At 43.0% G+C, this 19,323-nt stretch overlaps 1 protein-coding gene and 2 pseudogenes across 6 annotated transcripts in view; 1 reads left to right on the forward strand and 2 right to left on the reverse strand.

The window, feature by feature from the left end:
- Positions 1-19,323, reverse strand: part of LOC309605602 (large ribosomal subunit protein eL42 pseudogene) — a 621,562-nt pseudogene that overhangs the window by 124,894 nt on the left and 477,345 nt on the right. The window lies entirely within an intron of this gene.
- Positions 1-19,323, forward strand: part of IRAG1 (inositol 1,4,5-triphosphate receptor associated 1) — a 149,301-nt gene that overhangs the window by 92,411 nt on the left and 37,567 nt on the right. For all 4 annotated transcript variants that reach the window (XM_082341467.1, XM_082341469.1, XM_082341466.1 and 1 more), the window contains 3 exons: positions 903-1,520; positions 3,695-3,773; positions 18,326-18,449. In XM_082341467.1, coding sequence (XP_082197593.1) covers positions 903-1,520; positions 3,695-3,773; positions 18,326-18,449 — 821 coding nt within the window. The remainder of the gene's footprint in view (positions 1-902; positions 1,521-3,694; positions 3,774-18,325; positions 18,450-19,323) is intronic.
- Positions 3,789-18,319, reverse strand: LOC309605586 (ras-related protein Rap-1b pseudogene; annotated as a pseudogene). The gene has a single exon. The product of its transcript is annotated as a ras-related protein Rap-1b pseudogene (transcript).

The raw sequence follows: 19,323 nt of genomic DNA on the forward strand, positions 1-19,323 counted from the left end.
CTGGGGGCAGCCTGGAAAACCTCGTCTTTGCTGATGAGCAAAAGAAGAGCCCCACACCTGCTTAGAACCACCTGCTCAAGGTGGTGTCAAGGGCAGCATAGAGTATAATCTCATCTAGAACTGGGTCTGGGCTAGAGTCCTCTGGTAGAGTTTCAGCACACACACAAGACAGCCACACAAATACCCAGACAGACCCACAAACCTGCACCTCACAAAGCAGGTTTCCCTTGGGAAACGAAAGAAGAGTACAGAATCTTAGAACTTCTGAACAGCAAGCTATCAGCTTTGCAAGAATCCCCTTATTCAGGGATCTGTAACCTCTTCTGGATCATAGAACGCTCTGAGAGATTGTTGAAAGCTATGGACTCTCTTCCCAGAAAAATACATACAACACACAAACACACATATACATTTGTATATAATTTCAGGGAGTTCACAAACCTGATGGGAAATCTGAATCCCTAAGAGTTAAGGGCCTTGCCAGGCAGAGCCAGGACTAGAATCTGGGGCAACAGAGTCAAAGCCAAAACTTGTGGCTGCCCTCCATTCCACTGTCCTCTGCAGCGCCTAGCCCTTGGGAAGTTCTTGGCAGGTTTTGAATGGCAGGTCCCCTTATCCTGTCTGTTTTACAAACCTCAGGCTTGTTTGTAGGTCCCCTTTACCGGCTCAGATGTGACTGAGAAGTCCTCCCTTTCTACCTAGCCCACACCTCTCCAAACCTCCCCACCCCTACACACACACGCACGCACGCATGCATACACGCATACACATGCGCGCGCACACACACACGTGCGGGTCACTTAGCAGGGTCCATGGGGATAGAGACCCCACAGCAGAGGTGAATCCACCCTTCTCCCCTCCAACCTGCCCCCGGGGTCCCAGCTCTACCTTGTCTCTTTCAGAATGTCCTCAAAGGGCTAGCTGACCGGAAGCAGAATGACCAGAGGAAAGTGTCTCAGGGCAGGCTGACTCCTCGCTCTCCCACAGTTGAGAAGTCCAAAGAAATTGCAATAGAACAAAAGGAGAACTTTGATCCCCTCCATCGCCCAGAGGCCATACCCAAGGGCCCAGCTTCTGGCACAGGCAGTGGTGGGAAAATGGCCCTGAACAGCCCCCAGCCTGGCCCTGTTGAGAGTGAGCTAGGGAAGCCGCTTCTGAAGACAGCCAAGGAGGGCAACCCTCTGCCCAGAAGCCCAACCCAGGGCTCTGGAGGGGCGCCTCCCCAGTCCCCCCAGGGGAAAAGTACAGTTGGAGAGCCCACAGGGTCCAAGGTTGGCTCCAAAGCTGAGCTGTGGCCCCCTGCGTCCCGGCCGCCCCTGCTGCGGGGTGCCTCCTGGGACAGCAGTCCCGAAGAACCCGGCCCCCGGCTGCAGAAAGTGCTTGCCAAGGTGCCGCTGGCAGAGGAAGAGAAGCGTCTTTCAGGCAAAGCTGGCAGCAAGCTGGCCAAGGCTCCTGGACTTAAAGACTTTCAGATACAAGTGCAGCCAGTGCGGATGCAGAAACTGACCAAACTCCGTGAGGTGGGTTCCTGGGGGCCTGCTGGGCAGGGTGTGTGTCCAGATCCCCAACCTGGGCTGAGGGTCTCTGGGCCGGGCTGACCTGGGCCTGGGGTGGGGCAGCTGTGGCCCAGACGTGGGCCTTGTGGAGCCCTGAACTTCCCCACCCTGATAACCAGCCCACTGGGCAGCATGTCCTTCATAAATATCACCTTTCGTGCTTTTACCCTGCTCACTCGGGTGAGGTCAGCTGGTGTAGAGCTGCCACACAAAGCCACATTTCAAGGGGAAGGTGGGTATATGGAAGGACACATGGGCCCTGAGTCCTGGGCTGTGTTTTCCTCTCTAACTGGAGCTGGTGGCTCATGAACAAGAAGCCTTTGATGGAGCGCCTTGTCATGCCTAGGATGGGGCAGGGATGGAATGGCTTTTCCCTCCGTCTTGCCCCCCAAGCTTTCCTTCCTGATGCCTGTTAACAAAAGGCCTCAAATCCAGCCAAACATGGCCGTGAGGGGCTGCTCCCTCTGTGGTGAATTTCTTCTAACACCCCTGATGTCCCTAAATGTCATTGGCCGTCAAACCAGGCACAGCTGTCTCTCATGGGGCTACTGCCCTATTCGTGGAATGACTGGGGGGCATCCAGAGATGTAGGGGGAGAGAGCCCAGGGTGTGAAGAAGAGAAGAGTTTAACAGGACAAAGAAATCCTTACCCAAGGCCCACTTCCCCAGAGGGCCAACCCAGGCCACAGGCCAAGGCAGCCGGGACTCCATGGGGTGGAGCTGGAGTCGGACGGGGCCCTCCTGGCTCCCCTACCAAGGGGGCGTGGGACAGGGAAGGAAAAGAGGCACTTGACAGCAGTCAAGAGCAAGTGCGGGGTTGGGGGTCTGTACTAGCAGGAACGCGTTCCAACCGTGGCCACTGTCCTGCACAGAAGCCTTCTGTGTTGGAGGCTCCGGGGGAGCTGGGGCCTGGCTGCTGAGGTTAAAAACATTATACACGGAAAAGCCCACCCAGCCAGGAAGACATCACTAACTAGTGGGTCAGCACAGGCCTGCAAGGGCCGCCCCTGGTGGGCCGCAGCCCCAGACCCCTGGGGAAGGTGACGCCAAGGAGGCCAGACAGGTATTTGCCTTCACGTGCCTCTGGCAGCAGAGGCCAGGCCCAGGCGACAGGCCACCCCCAGACCCCTGCCAGTTCCTCTCTGCAGCAAAGAAAACCACAGAGAACCTGGAGGCCCCATCCCACTAACCACTGCCCTGCGTCTGACCGCACCTCCAGCCCAAGCCAGGGTGCCGAGAGCTGCTTGGTTGTGGGCCTCTGGTTAAGGAAACAGGTCAAGGGCCCTGGCCCATGACTTCCATCTGGGCCAGAGCTCCCTCTGCTGGCCCCTTCCTCTCCTTCACCCAGGAGGAAAACCGTCCAAGTGGCCTTTGCTACCGGGACACTGAAAATCCCCTTAGAAGCACCAGTCACAGGCCCAAGGAGCTCTGTGTGGCATTTCCCCTTGGGAGCACTGGTCTTGGACTTGGAACAGGTGTGAGCCTACCTGTGCCACATACCTGCCGTCAGCATCCCCATCTCTCCTCGGCTCTGCTGGCCGAAGCCCCAGGCAGCAGTGGCTATTGGCCTGCTGCCTTGGGACAGCAATCTGCAGGCCTCGTTTGTCTGGAGAGTTTAACAGCTCAAGAGGTGCCATCACAGGCCACTGAGGAACTAGGGGCAGGGGAGGTCACAAGTCCTGACAGGGGGCACTCACTGCCCAAAATAACAAGGCAGGAAGCTCCAGGCCGCTCAGAGCACAGCCATGAGATGACAAAGATTGTTTCCATCTTTGGCGGCTCCATACACACCCAGGGGACCCTCCTATCCCCAGAGCCCTGGGCTCTGCTTCTGTTTGTCCTCCAGCCTTCAGCCACCATGTGGCTGGCAGCTCCCTTGCCCTGGGGCTCACAGGCTTGTTCAAAAAGCCAGCCATGCGAAGGACCATTCCTGACCCAAGGAATGGGGCGCTGATGGTGGGGTTTCCAGCACCTTTACAGGCTGGGAGAGGAGCAGTCTTCCTGGTGGCCCTCAGATGTTGTGACTTTCCCCGCCCCGAGTGCTGCCCCGTGAGACTGAGGGGTCACAGCCATAGAACCGAGGGAAGAGTCCAGCCTGAGGTCACCATCTGAAATGTTGTCTTTCTTTTCCTAAAAAGGAGCACATCCTGCTAAGAAATCAGAACTTAGTGGGGCTCAAGCTTCCAGACCTTAGTGAAGCGGCTGAGCAGGAAAAAGGTAGGTGGGATCGGGGAGATGATCTCCTCAGGCTGGGGCTAGATTCATTTTCTCCAGGTCAAAGGTGAACGTGTAAACACTGCACATCCTGTCAGGGCCTTTGTCCATCCCAGTGGCGAGTGTGGGCCGGACGCAGAGCAAGCCCTCAGTAAATATTTGCAGATGGATGAATAAGTGAATCAGATGGCATTTCCTGCCCACTCAGAAAACCTCTAAACTTGTCTTCTTCCAACCAGCCCCCCTTCTGGACCCCTCCAGCCCTCCCTGAGCCTTGTTAGCACCTAGTGGGTCTGGAAGGGTGACCCAGGCCTGAACTTCTGTTGCTTCCTTTTCCTTTTCCTTTTCCTCTCACACCCAGGAAGCCACCCAGATAGAACAGTTCCTCTTTTTGAGACATCAGAGTCATCTCTTGCTTTCTAATCTGCTGTCACTACAAAGTCCAGACCCCAGCCCTTCCCTCCTGGTGGCTGCAAGGCCCCACCCACCCACTTGCCAGACTCGCCTTCAGAAAGTAAGATTTGGGGTCTCTTGCCTCACCTCCACCCCAACTCCCATCTCCTGACTCACTTCTCCTGATGGCTCATGCTACTCCTGGTCGTTCTCAGCATAGAAACCTTCTGCTTAAGGATTGTTCTGTGGCTGTGTCCAGGGTGCCACCAACCATGTTGGAAGCCCCTAGTCTGAAATACATTAACTAACACCTACCTATTCAACATTGACAAGAAGATTCCCAGAAGTAAAACATCCAACAATTTTTTTTTTTTTGGCAATCCTATTTTATTGAACTACTGATGCTAAGTTATGCAAAATTGCACTACTTTAATTAAGGCTTTTAGTTTACGTTTGGCCACCTCAAAAGGAGTTGTAACATTAGGTTGGTCAATTTAAATACTGTGGCTCCCTGTTGGATAGACACACAATGTTTACACCTAAACGTTAATGCATACAAAGCAACAAGGCATTGTTAAATAAAACAGCAATACTGTTTTACTGCAACTTAGGCCTTGTGACCAATTACGCATGATTAAAATTACTTCCCACATTCACATCCACAGTACTCGTCCACTATTTAACATCTCAACCAAAACGTTACACGTGTGAAACAATCACTAACAGGTAAAAATTCTAAACCTGTATATTTGGTATTGCAAATACACTTATGCATGAGCAAGCAGGGGATTCACAGTGAGAATCTACAGCTGCAGAAGCCTGAAAATGATTTACAAAAATTGTTAAATCATTAAAAGATTGTTTGAAAATATACACTTCTTGTTGTAGACCCCCACTGTACACACAACTATAAACATTGTTCCCTATGTAAACAAAAAAGGAAACATATAATACAAGATTTGAAAAGTCTGGATATTTCCTTCCCAACAGATATTAAAGGCAACGTCTTTAAGACATTATACTGAAAGGACTATCATATTTTAAAGACAAGATCACTGTCTCCACAGGTTTTTAAAAATTAAAAAACTATATAGCTGTGTTAAAGCGCTTATTTGTACAATACAATGATAATGACCTTGAATTTATTTTTAAAAAATTACAATAAGCTACAAGTATCAAAGAAGTGAAGTTATCTGGAGTAGTCTATATAGGAGCTCTTTGGACTTTCTTCTATTATGCTAAAATAGTGGTGCTTTTAGGATTTACATTATTGTACTCTCCAATACAAAGTATGGGGCGTGTTAAAGTATACAGTACACCATTTTCATACATGTACAACATTGGTGGATGAAAAATGTCTCTTAGCAGTAATACTGGATTGTAGCCTCTGGTTTTACCAGCAGCATACTCTAGGACTATTACATAAGTAAAAATCTCTCTTGTGACACTGGAAAGTGATTAGAATGTGCAAACTGATGTAGTAGCTTTCATCCGCCTTTTAAAGGGTACCACCACAGAAAGTCCATTTAAGATGTTGGTAGGTTTAACAAAGTTGGAATGCTGGCACTGTTGAATTGGGCAACAGTTCTTCAGACCTGGCTCAGAGCTACAATGCATTTAGTATATTAAAGCAGCTGACATGACGACTTTTTGCAAGCCTTCCCAGGCACTGGAGTTTTTCTGTTAATTTGCCACACTAGGTCATAAAAGATCTCATTCACATTTATTTTTGATTTTACAGAGGATTCTAAGAATGCACAGTTGTTCCATTGTCTTGCTAAATTTTGACCTTGTTCCTTTCCTACAACTCTTTCATCTTCCAAGTCACACTTATTACCAACCGGAATCATTGGAGCATCATCAGTGTCTTTAACTCGAAGAATCTGTTCTCTCAGATCTTGTAAATCATTAAGTGTGGACTGCGCTGTGATGGGATAAACTAATGCAAAGCCTTGTCCGTTTTTCATGTACAAATCCCTCATTGCTGTAAATTGTTCCGTTCCTGCAGTATCCAAGATGTCAAGCATACACTGTTGTGCATCTACTTCAGCTTGCTTTCTATAAGAATCTTCTATCGTAGGATCATATTTTTCAACAAAAATTCCTTGAACAAATTGTACAGTCAGAGCAGATTTTCCAGCTCCTCCTGAGCCAAGAACAACTAGCTTATACTCACGCATGGTGCAAACTTGTAAAATCTAGTACTTCTCGCGCTGTCACCGGGTCCCCGCAGCCAGCGTCGCCTCGCGCTCCCTCCGGGTCGCTGCTACCGGCGCCGCCACTCCGGCTGGCTTACATGCCTGACTCTCAAACAATTTTTTAAAGTACTAATTAAAAAAAATTAATCATCTTTAGATGAAATCTTTGGAAAAATATGATATACTTCTCTACTTTTAATTTCGAACTTGTTTATTAAAGCAGATTTAAAACCATAGGAAAAGATTTATCTTAAAATTTCACCCGCAACCCCATAAATTCTGAAAAAGCAACAGTTTTTATTCTTTCCAGTATTTACCTTTATTTATAATTTTTTCACAATTGATTTGGTGGTGTAGATGTAACTTCCTGTTTCTACCTTTTTTTTTTTTTTTAAGATTTAATTTTATTTATTTTTGGCTACGTTGGGTTTTCGTTTGCTGCGCGTGGGCTCTTTCTAGTTGTGGCGAGCGGGGGCTACTGTTTGTTGCGGTGCGCGGGCTTCTCACTGCGGTGGCTGCGGAGCACAGGCTCTGGGCGCGCGGGCTTCAGTAGTTGTGGCTCACAGGCTCGGTAGTTGTGGCGCACAGGCTTAGTTGCTCTGTGACGTGTGGGGTCTTCCCAGTCCAAGAATCGAACCCGTGTCCCTTGCATTGGCAGGCGGATTCTTATCCACTGTGCCACCAGGGAAGTCCCCTGTTTCTACTTTTAAAATACTTATTTCACGACTAATTCCATTATAGTCTGACTTGTCCTCATATTTATCATTTAATGGGTTCATAGTTTCCTTTTGTATTGATGTATCTATTGTTGGGTATTTCAGATGTTTACAGTTCTTTTAACTATGATTAACAACACTACTATAAACAACTTTGTACTTGTAGGTTTTTTTTCTTTCTTCCTTTAAGTTACTCCCTTGGGATAAATTCTCAGGCTTGAGAGTCACGGGGTCAAAGTGTAGGAATATTTGTAGGAATATTTGCATTTACCAAATTGCCTCCAATGGGTGATGCTCCCTGTAGACTGAGTGAAGGGTCTTCTCACTAAACACTACCTGCACTAGACTTTGCTTTGCTTTGCTTTTGCTCCTTATTGGCCAGAATGTAATGAGAACAAGATGATCCAAATTAACAACAATTACTACTATTAGTAGTAGTAGTGCGAAATACCATTCCATTATTACTTCAATTAATTTTCCCAAACTTAAAATTTTAAAATATTTTTTTCTTAATGGGTGAATTAACTATTCATTTCTTCACTCATGTGTTCATTTGGGTCTTGGGTTTTTTGTTGGTCATACATGTAGATGTTATAGATAGTAACCGTTCTTTGGCTGTATTTTTTGTCAATACTTTTTCATTTTTCTTTTTTTTTTGCCTTTGAACAAATTTTGTATTATTTTAGAGAGATCATAAAGTTTTTATACAGTAATTTTAGCCTATCTTTTCCTTTGAAAGTCTTCTATTATTTAAATCATTATAAAAATATTACTTCTCTTTAATTGGGATAGCAAATCTATTTTCTGGTAGTTTATCTACAGTTTGATTTATTTATATTTATTTTGCTAATACCTCTGAAATTTGTCTTAAGATATAGGTATTTGAAGACTTAAGATTCTGTTACCTCAATAATATTTTAATAGTGTTTATATTTCTTATTACATTGTGGCTTAGATAATCATACACTGCATCTTTTTTAATGTATAGCAAAGACTGGTTCTGGGCCCTTGATTCTGTTTTATTCTGATCAGTACTGTACCATTTTAATTACTGCTGCCTTATAATATGTTCTAGTGTACAGTGGGTTACTTCTCCCCCATTGCTCTTCTTTTTCAGAGTATTCATTATATTCTAGATACAAAGATTCAGTGCAAATTAATAGAGCAAATGGACAAGAATTCAGGAGATTGGAGCTCATGGCCAGACACCACTTAACGGTGTCTGGTATCTTTAAATATGTTCCTCAGCCTCTGTGGGCCTCTGTTCCCTATTGGACTAGGACACTTCAGAAAGCTCTTAACTCTAACCTAAGATTTATGGATTCCGGGTCTTTTCCAGTTTTGCCTCTCACCTACCTATTCTCTAAGTGAAATTTATGTCATCTTATACAACATTTTAGGTGTGATTGCTTTAAGGCTACACACTGGATTCAGAACTGTACTAGTTTTGTTTGTTTTGCAGTTCATAGATTTTTCAGTTATTTAGTTTGCAAACATTTAGTTCTCATTCAGGCACTTGGTTTGTCCCTCTATTAATTTAAGTATTCCTTTCTTTTTCCTCTATTAGATTTAAGGATCTTTATACAGGTCTTCCATATCTCTTATTGAGACAAATTCTACGTGATTTATATTCTTGCTTATTTATGAAGAAGACTTTTTTCATTAGATATTCCTAACTGATAATTAGTGTCATAGATGAATGCTGCTTGGTATTATACATGTTTCTTGTATAATAAATATTACTGTTAACAAATGGTAGAGTGATTACAATAGTGGTTAACTAGCATGATCATTATAACTATGGTAATTACTATGTACCAGGACCCATGCTAAGCATTTGACAGTATTTTGCTTAATGCTTACAACAGCGCTGAGGGGTGGGTCTCATTATACCCATTTTGCAGATGAGGAAATTGATTCAGGGAGATTAAGTTCACATGGTAATTAATTGCTAAAGCCAGTATTGGAACCCAGATGTGTCTAAATCCAAAGGCTCTTGCAAAATACCTCATTTTTTCACATTCACAATCTGTTATTTTGTTTTATCAAGTTCACTGTTTGTCTTAGTTGTGTGCTTGTGCATGTGTGTGTGTCTTTCTCTTGTATATCTGTATATGTTTTATTATTTTGGCAATATTCTCTAATATGACAATGGTGATAAGGAGAACTCTTGCCTTCTTTCTGTTTTTAATTGAATTTTTTGTGTATTTTTCTTTCAAGGACCATGTTGTACCTAATTATTAAATAGATGCACTATTTAAACTTTTTATTATTATTTCATATTTATATTATCACTAAATAGAAAAATATAATATGTAGAAAGATAAAATATATAAAATATAAAAATATATTATTTCATGTATTACTTTATATTTTTATTTTTCATTATTTTAAGGAAATATATTCTTCTCTTCTGAGTTTTAAGATTCATGTTGAATTTTGTCAATTTGTTTTGCATATCTATTGAAAGAATCATATAAATTATATCATTTAATATATTAATTAATAATTTTCCATATATAGAAATAAACCCTTATGGTCCTGCAATAAAATGCATGTGGTCATGGTGTACTTTCTTTAATATTTACTACCAAATTTTCTATGTACGTAACTCTTTTAAGGTATTCTGCAACCTTCCTGCTTTAATTAAGATAAAATCTAAGTTGCTTTGACATGAGGCCCCAAAGTATGCTAACCTACAGGAGAGAGAAGATTGTTTCATACTCAAGTAACAATTCTAAGGTGAGCTGTCGGGTTACAGGTGGCTCTGCTCCATGTGATCATTCGGAGACCCTGGTTTCTTCTCTGTTGGCATTTTGCCATCATCCCCTGAGGTATTACACTTGTCTACATGGTTGAAGCAGGATCATGGGTAAATCTGTGTTCCAGTTTGTAGGAAGGGGAAAGAATGGAAGTTCAGAGCAGGCTTTTTTTTTTTTAAGTAAACTGGGAGTTGCATGTCTCTTTGTAGCTCCCAGTTCATTGGTGATGATGTGGCATGGCGATACCTAGCGAGGGATACTGGGGGATGCTGTCACTAGCTGGGCTGCTGGCCATGTGCCCATATTAAACTCCTTTCACATGGAAGCAGAGGAGGGCAGATTTTGGTGGATGACCAGTTGTCTCTGTCACATTGTCTTTTTTACATAACAATATTAGAAAGTTTCTCATTTAGTGCATATGGAGCTTTTAGTTTTTTAATACTGCTTTGTAGCATCCTGTGGTATGAGGAACTATATAAATTGTTTGACCTTTTTCTTATTGATTACTATTTAGGTTGTTTGTATTCTTTCTCTACTATAAACGATGTTATAATGAACATTCTCCATGATGTATCTTTATAGAAATGCATGAGTTTTTCCATGGGATAGTACCTTAGAAGTAGAATTGCTTGATCAAAAGGTATTTATATTTAAATATATATGCATACTGCCAAGTTAACTTACAAAAAATTATAACAATGTAGACATCCACTACTACAGCAACACCTCACTATCTAATACCAACAGGGAACAAGATGGATCTTAGAAATTAAATTACCAGGTAAATGAGTTGGATTCCTAAAAACACTAAATTTTAAAAAATTAACAATGGAAGGTGTTCAGTAAAGGTACCCTCCCTCCCACTTTTCTCTCATTTCTAGAATCAGAGTGGTTAAAAGCTCAAGCTTCCCCACTTACCAGCTGCATAGCCTCAGGCAAGTTTCTTATGCTCTAGATGCCTTGTTTGCTCATCTATAAAATGGGGGTAAGAATAGTACCTACTTCACTGAGCTGATGTAATGTTTTTATGTGATACTGGTCTTTATTCCAGCAGGAACCTGTCATACATTTTAATTCCTGTCATCAAGGTTGTAGAATTCTTTCTTGCCAGCTAAGTGGGACATTGTACTCTGTGCTCCACAGTATATAGGGCAGTCTGGAGATGTGGCGGGCAACCACATGTACTTGATCAGCAGAGTTGTGACTTCCTTTTCCTACATTCTGAAAGCTCCGTCAAAGAGCCTCATCCCCGCCCGTACCTGGGACCAAAGGTATTGTAAACTCCCCCCGGGAGCTGGAGAGTCTGGCCCCCTTAACAGGTTCTAAATACAACAGTGCATATGAGCTCATTGGGAAAAACTCAAATCTCCTGATGATTGTTGGCTGTTCCTTTGGGAGATGGGGAAAATCTAGAACATTTTGGAGTCTTAAGAACTTTGGCTCTCCTTCGGTTTCTGAGGACTTAGAGACTCTCTTCCCTGTTGCATCTGGTCTTTCCAACAAGCCAACCAGTTCTCTTCACAGGGACCATTTGAAGGATGTTTGGGTCTTGATCATTTGCAGGTCATTTCAAGCCAAAGACATGAGGCTGACTGTGGACCCATTCCTGGGCTGCATGTTGGGGGTGCAGAGGTGAAGGAGGCTCAGGCCCTGCCGTCATTACCAGTCCCTTGGCTCCCTCAGCAACCTCCTATCCCATCCCTCTGCTTGCACTCCTGACCTCCTCACCCAGTTCAATCCACCGTCCACAGGCAGCGAGAGGAATCTCTGAAATGCAAATCTGGTTCAGCCTCTTCAGAGGCTTCATTCTGCTCTCAAAATGAGCACTAGAATCCTTAGTAGAGCTTAAGAGGCCCTGTGCGATTAACCCTGCTCACCCCCCCAGCATCTTCTAGGACCACTCTCCTCCTCCCTCTCAACATCTTGGCCTTCCTTCAGCAACTCATTCCTCCTCCTTCTTAGGCTTGGCACATACTGTTCCCTCTACCTGCAATGTTCCTCCTCTCTTCCTCTTTGCCTAATGAACTCCCATTCAGTCTCTAGATATCTGCTCAAATGTCACCTTCCTAGGGAAGACTTTTCCAGCACGCTCCAGATGCTTCTCCCTTATAAAATCTATCACAGCATGAAAAGTAACATTTGGGTATTTCTCTAATTAATCTGTCCTGCCAGGTAACAAGCTCCCAGAGGACGGTGACACATCTGTTTTGCTCAGCATTATATGCCTAGCTCCATGCTCATTGCCTGGAGCATAGTTAAGCACTAAATAAATATTGAATAAATTAATGAGCTCACCCTCACCTTGTAGGAGAGGAAATACAAGGGTAGACAATGTCATTACAATACATTGTGTTAAGACTTTGAGACCATAAAGTACCTAGGAACACAGAGGAAGAAGCAGCCAACTCAGTAGGGGTGAATGAGTCAGGGCAGGATCCTTGGAGGAGCAGCTTTGAGCTGAGGAAGAGAAGGGCATCCCAGGCAGAGGGAATAGCAGGAGCAAAGGCACTCAGGCATCTTCTAGCACTTGGCGTGTTCCAGGAACATAAGGAATCCCATGTGAACCAAGTGTGAGCCATGTGTCCCAAAGAGATGGGCAGCAAGGGTGGAGTGGAGGTGGGAATCAGAGAAGCTAAAGTCTTCGAACTCTAATTAATGAGTTTGAACTTCCTTTAGGGGTTTGAACCCCTTGCAAAGCCAGAGAAGCCTGTAGGTAAGGAAGCATGAGGATCAAAGCTGAGTTTGAGAATAATTCTTCTGGACAGTTTATGAAAGCTGAGGCTAGAGGTGGGGAGACTAGGTAAGAGGGTATGGAAGCAGCCTGGTGAGAGGCGATGGGACTGTAGACTGAGATGGATAGGAGGGAACGTGGGGAGGATAGGTTTGAGAGCCATTTGGAGGTCAGCTTGGCAGGACTTGATGAGGGGATGGGGTGGAGGGGGAGACCAGAAAGACCAACAGGCGTGCGTCTGCACGGCCAAGGGGGTGATGGTGCTATTAATCAGGGTTGGGAGCACAGGAGAAGGAGCTCCCTTAAGGAGAAAGACAACGAGTTTGGGTTTGGACATCTGAATGCCTGTGGGAAGAAGCCTGGATGTCGCAGTCTGACAGAACTGGCTTTGCATCCTGGCACTACCAGTATCTAGCTGGGATCCTGGGGAATCTACTTAACTTTGCTGAGCTTCAGTTTCCTAGTTTGCAGCGTTCCCCAGAAAATGAGCTTAGCAATATTTGCTCTGCAAGGCTATTCTAAGGAGTAAATGAGAAAGTGCATCTAATGCAAGCTTATGTTTGATAAATGGTGGCTGTTGAAGTGGTTTTTATTAGCCTGATCCAGGGGGTAATGTCTAGGAGGTGGTTGGATATCTGGACCTGGACGCTGGGAGAGGTGTGGGCTGAGGCAGTCCTTCCAGACACCCCAGTCTGGGCTCAGGGCCCTCAGGTCTCAGGCAAGGAGAAGGCCTCCCTGAGAAAATAGATCAGAAGAAAGTTGATCCCCAGGTCAAATATCTTTGACCTTTTGGGGGATCATCCTGGGCCTCAGCACATCTTTAACCAGAAGCCCCCAAAGTTACTTTTCCAAGTCCTGGAGATTGCCAGAAACAAAAGCTTTCATTGGAATGAGGTGGTATAGGCAGATATTTTTAAAATAATTTTACTGTTTTTATTAAAAATAACTCATTGATTATCAAAAAATTCAACTAACAGTGAAAAATACAAAGAAGAAAGTAAAAATCGCTTACATCAAACATCCCCTTTCCCACAAATACAGATGGAGTGAGGGAGATTATAGATTGCTTCATATACTTTTTTTTAATAAAAAGTATGAAAATTTAATTGAACTTGAATTAAAGTGAAGTGAAACTGTAGGGCTTGCTGAATTTTGGTAATTGCTTCCTCCAAAAAAAAAAAAAAAAAAGAGGTTAGTTTTTAAAAGTTTTAAAATATATATTATGAAATGCATTAAGGGTTTGGAGTCATTGAAGTTCGTTTTTATATTACATATTTGAAGTTTGGATTATTGCAGGGAAAGATGAGAAGGGCAGTATTTCTTCCCTTTTTCATATTTCTTCCTAACCTTTCCATCTCCACCTATACAAATGATAAGTTATTCTTTTTATACTCTCAAGGTTGTAACATTTGCATTCCATTCTGTAACCATAATTTCCATAGTTGTTTAGCTTTAAACTTATATGTAAACGAATTTAATGTTCACCACCAGTCCCTTTACTGTGGCTCACAATTCCCAAGCTTATGATTTTGATTTATGTCTTGTTTAGCTGGATTTCATCATCCAATAGTTTTTCTAGAAGGGCTTAGAGGTGTATGTTCCTTGAGTTCTAGCATGTTTGAAAATGTTGTTCTTCTTCTTGAAGGACAGCTTAGATGGTTATAAATTCTGGATCACTCTTTTCCCCAGAGCTTTGTAGATGCTACACTGTATTCAGTGTTGTAGAGAAGTCTGAGACCAGCTTACTTCCAGCACCTCTCAACCCTCACCTTTCCCTGTAGGTTACTTACTCTTTCTATGAGAGTAGTTGGAGAAGCATTTTTATGTTCATATATAGCTATGGATCTATATAAGATATATATACATACATAGAAAAGAGTAAGGTTATATATATATATTTTTTTTTCTTGGTGTGCTTTTTCAGTCTGTGAGTTCAGCTTTTCTCTCAGTGGAGGAAATTTTTTCTTCTCTTATGTCTTTGAATGTGTTCTTTGTTCCTTTTATTTTTTCACTACTTCAGAGCCACCATAATCTGTAAATTTCTCATCAGTGTCTCCACTGTAGGTCCATTACTCTACCTCTCAATACTTTAATCTTTCTTTCCTTCTTTACTTCCTTGTGCTCATCTCAATCTCCCCCACTAATTCAGCTTGAGGCTCTACCTGTTTTATTCCTTCATATTTCCAACATATTGGTTAGTTCTATATTTTTAGAATTTTTTGCTTCATTTTGTCATTTTGGTCTTCAGTTTATTTCCTTAAATTGTAATCTTCTTCCATTTTGTGCGATCCTCTCATCTCACCTCTGATTCCTATTTTCATTTTTTCAGGTTCTAATTTCTCCTTGAGTCAAAACATTTGTGGTATACATTTTGCACAAAAATGCATTTTATGTGTTTCTTGCATCTATGTTTCTATTCTGACATCTGTCTCCAGCATGTTTCTTTTCTTCTTTCCTTTATACCTTCCTGTCCTCTTTCCTTCCTCTTTTGACTATACTATTTTTGTGTAGTTGCCATGCCATTTGTTTTCATTTAATTTTTTTTTTGATATGGACATTTCTACCTGGATTTTCTCTTGACCTAGCTATATTGTGTAAGTCAATTTTCACTGACTTTTTCCTACCTTTTCTGAGATCTCTGTCCTCCTGGCAGCGCTTAGTTGAGGACTGGGTATTTTGTGTCTGCTTTGTCACTGCTTGGATGGTGGGGAAAAGAGGAAGTTCAGCTGGAGCTGTGGGTAGTGGTGGTTGTGGGCTGGTTTCTGCTCTTTTTCTATAACTTTGTTAATAGTCTAACACTTGAATTTATTCCACTGAAGTGGGGGCATATCTTATTCCCTTGTGTGGGCAGTAGTGGGGCATGGATTATTTCACCAGTTCAGGGTAGAATTATAGGGACAATCTGCCCAGCTGTTTATTTTCCACACTTAACCCAACTATTCCCAACAAGCACTCTCACTCCCCTGCCAGATAAAGGAAGGAAAAGATAGACAAAATCCAAAGAGTTTGGCCACTCTGCTATTTCTCAGAAGTGCAGGATGGGGGTAGGGGTTGTGACAGCTTCAGTTGGGGCTTTCTATGTGTCTCCTGCCACTAACTCTATCAGAAGGGATTGTTTTATTTATTTTCTCTTACTTTCCTTTCTGGTAAGTCCCTCTATGTTGTTTGAGATCATCAGCTCTGGTAGAATACTATGCTGTCATTCTGCTTTTCCTCTCCCCTCCTCCTCAGTACGAAAAGCAAATAGCAGCACAGGCAGTTTTTTGTCTTGTTGGAGTGTTCTTATGGTGGGATGGATATCCTTCTACTCTAGAGAAACTTTCTGAACCGCCTCTGCAGCTGCCTGCCCACCCCTTGGTCCACTTCTCTTCCGGCTCTGTAGTCACAAAAGTGACTACAAAAGTTTGTCACAACTTTTCCTCTCACATCTTCCTCTCAGTACTGATTCTTTGAGGGAGGAAGAAAGGGTTATCAAGGGTGGGAGTTCTACATTTATTTCTAGTAAGTTCTGTTTTTCTCTGGCCATTATTTTTAAAGATTATTGCCTTTTCCTGTACTTGAGAGTTGCTGATCTATTTTTAGTTGACTATAAATTTTTTGTTGTTGTTAATTTGGTTGAGATCAGGAGGGTGGCAGGTTCTGGGATGACTCTATTTATTTATTTATTTATTTATTTATAATTTTTATTTACTTATTTATTTTTGGCTGCGTTGGGTCTTTGTTGCTGTGCGCGGGCTCTCTCTGGTTGCGGCGAGCAGGGGCTCCTCTTGGTTGCGGTGTGTGGGCTTCTCATTGCAGTGGCTTCTCTTGTTGCAGAGCATGGGCTGTAGGCGTGTGGGCTTCAGTAGTTGTGGCATGAGGGCTCAGTAGTTGTGGCTTGCAGGCTGTAGAGCGCAGGCTCAGTAGTTGTGGCACATGGGGTTAGTTGCTCTGCGACATGTGGGATCTTCCCGGACCAGGGATCGAACCAATGTCCCCTGCATTGGCAGGTGGACTCTTAACCACTGTGCCACCACGGAAATCCTGGGATCACGCTTAAGACAGCCATTTTAGCAGGGCTAGAAACCCATCCCTTTTTGGGGAGTGGGGTTCTACCTAGGGGACTTTTCTAGGCAAAAGCTCCTCATATGACTTCCCTGTGATTATTAGACCTCATACAGTTCTGTCAATCATACAGACTTCTCAGGAGCCCACTGCTTCATTATCTCTCTGCTGGGTGCAGCAGGGAATACATAAAGGTAGAGTGTGACCAGAGGCACCACAAGGCACCAGAGGCACCATCTGTCACATGGAAATGTCAGACAGCAGTAAGTGCCAAGACAGAACCCAAGAGGTGACAGGTGACAGGTAACTAAGAGAACTAGCTACCTGATATGAGTCGAATCTCATATCCAAAGAAGGATCACTGACTGCCCTGACTCTGACAGATGGTCCTCTGGACTTTGCTGGATTCCTTGAGTACCAGGAAACTCGTGAACACTGTTCAGTTATCGGGAAGCTCAAAGTATTTAAACATTGTTTACCTGGGGCCAAACTATACCTCCTCTTTTCTCTGCATGGTCTCCCTTGGTGAGGCTTCTAATTCACATGACTCCCAATCTTAGCTCCATTTAGATGGTTACGTAGTCCTGATCTCTGGCCTAGACTACAGTTCTGGAAATCTGTTGGGTCAAACCCATGAAAGACGGCAAAACGTGGATAACTAAAAGTCCTGCGTGCAAATGGAAAATAACCAATGTATGGGACAAAGATACCTGATTTGGTTCAAGTAAAAGAGATTCAAGGCTTTTAATCCTAAATGTGCTGTGAGCCCATAGTGTAGGGCACAGCAAGTCTGTGCTAAATGAATAACTCATGTCAATGCCAAGGCCATTTGCCACTGTGCTCCTGAGCTAAGAGCTTGTTAGAGCACATCTGGGCTTCTGGGACAGCAACAACCAGAATGTGTGCAGTCAGGGGATGGTATCTAGAGGCCACAGTGAACAGCTGGGAAAATCGGGCTACAACCTGGAGAAGGGAAGCTTTGGAGAGGTACAAGAGCTGTCTTCAAGCAGGAGAAAAATTTGTGGGAAAGAGAATACTTGGTTTGTTCTTTCTGCCTTCAGAGCACAAACCCAGGACAGGTTTAGGAGATTAAAAAAAAAGACTATTTATTGGTTCTGTTGACGAGGAGACATCTATTTCTGAGATCTGTAAAAGATCTAATGACCTTAGCTTTACTCTGGAAAAACCCTGTTTCTACTCCTATCTATGGGGATATGGAACCAGATGCTGATTTCTAATTAGGACACAGATGATAGAACTGCTGAATTCATCTGAGGAAGAATAGTTGGGCAGCAGGCCTCTTGAGAAGCCTGCCAAAGAGAGGGGACTTTTCCAAACTTTATAGCCAAAGAGCCAACAATTTTCCAGTTGACAAAAACCAACCTGGACCCCAGACACAAGAGCCTGCTTGGTACTATGGAGAGCAATGGGAAGAACATAGAACTTAGAGCAGATAGAATTATTTGAAGCCTATGCCATTTACCAGTTCTGTGACCTTAAGCAAGTTATTAATCTTGCTGAGCCTTAGTTTACCCACCTGAAAAATGGGATGATTAAGGTCTAGCTCATTGGGTCGTTGTGAGGATAAAATAACAATTATAAAGCCCCTGGCATATAACCAGGTTCCAATAAATGTTAAAGCTATTCCTTATCCCCTGAAGCAAATTGCCAAGAGTATTACATTTTATAAATTAAACACTTTTTTTTTCAGGGCCCCCTTCTGAACTCTCCCCAGCTATTGAGGAAGAAGAGTCAAAGAGTGGCCTGGATGTCATGCCCAATATTTCTGATGTGCTGCTTCGCAAACTGCGGGTCCACAAGTCTCTCCCTGGAAGGTAAAATTGGGGCATGGGTTGCACAAGACCCCACATTGGGTGGCCCCTGTATTCAATTGTAGATAGGACACAGGAGCACCAGACTTGATTTTTGACGCCAGAAGGGTCAAAGTCCAATAGTTCAGACAGGACTAATGTACCCAAAACAAAAAGAATAATAAAGGGCCAGGTGAGGTGGTTCCAACTCAAAGAGGAGCAGGTGGGGCTCATAGGTGAACAAGACCACCAAGAAAGTGAAAAGACAACCCACAGAATGGGAGGAAATATTTGCAAAGCATGTATATGATAAGGGACTTGTTTCTATAATATATCTTTGAAGAACTCTTATAACTCAATAAAAAAAATAACTAATTTTTAAATTTTTTAACTGAAGTGTAGTTGATGTACAGTATTATATGTTACAGGTATACAATAGAGTGATTCACAATTTTTAAAGATTATACTCCATTTATAGTTATCATAAAATATTGGCTATATTCCCTGTGTTGTACAATATATCCTTATAGATTATTTTATACATAATAGTTTGTACCTCTTAATCCCCTACTCCTATCTTGCCCCTCCCCCCCTTCCCTCTCCCCACTGGTAACCACTAGTTTCTTCTCCATATCTGTGAGTCTGCTTCTTCTTTTGTTATATTTACTAGTTTGTTGTATTTTTTTAGATTCCACATAAGTGGTATCATACAGTATTTTTCTTTCTCTGTCTGACTTATTTCACTTAGCATAATACCCTCCACGTCCACCCATGATGCTGCAAATGGCAAAATTTCAATTCTTCTTTATGGCTGAGTAGTATTGACAACTAATTTTTTTAAGTGGGCAAAAGATTTAAATAGACATTTCTTCAAAGAATATATATGAGGGGTCAATGA

This window comes from Balaenoptera borealis, assembly GCF_965194805.1.
Source record: "Balaenoptera borealis genome assembly, chromosome: 11".
Taxonomy (NCBI): Eukaryota; Metazoa; Chordata; class Mammalia; order Artiodactyla; family Balaenopteridae; genus Balaenoptera; species Balaenoptera borealis.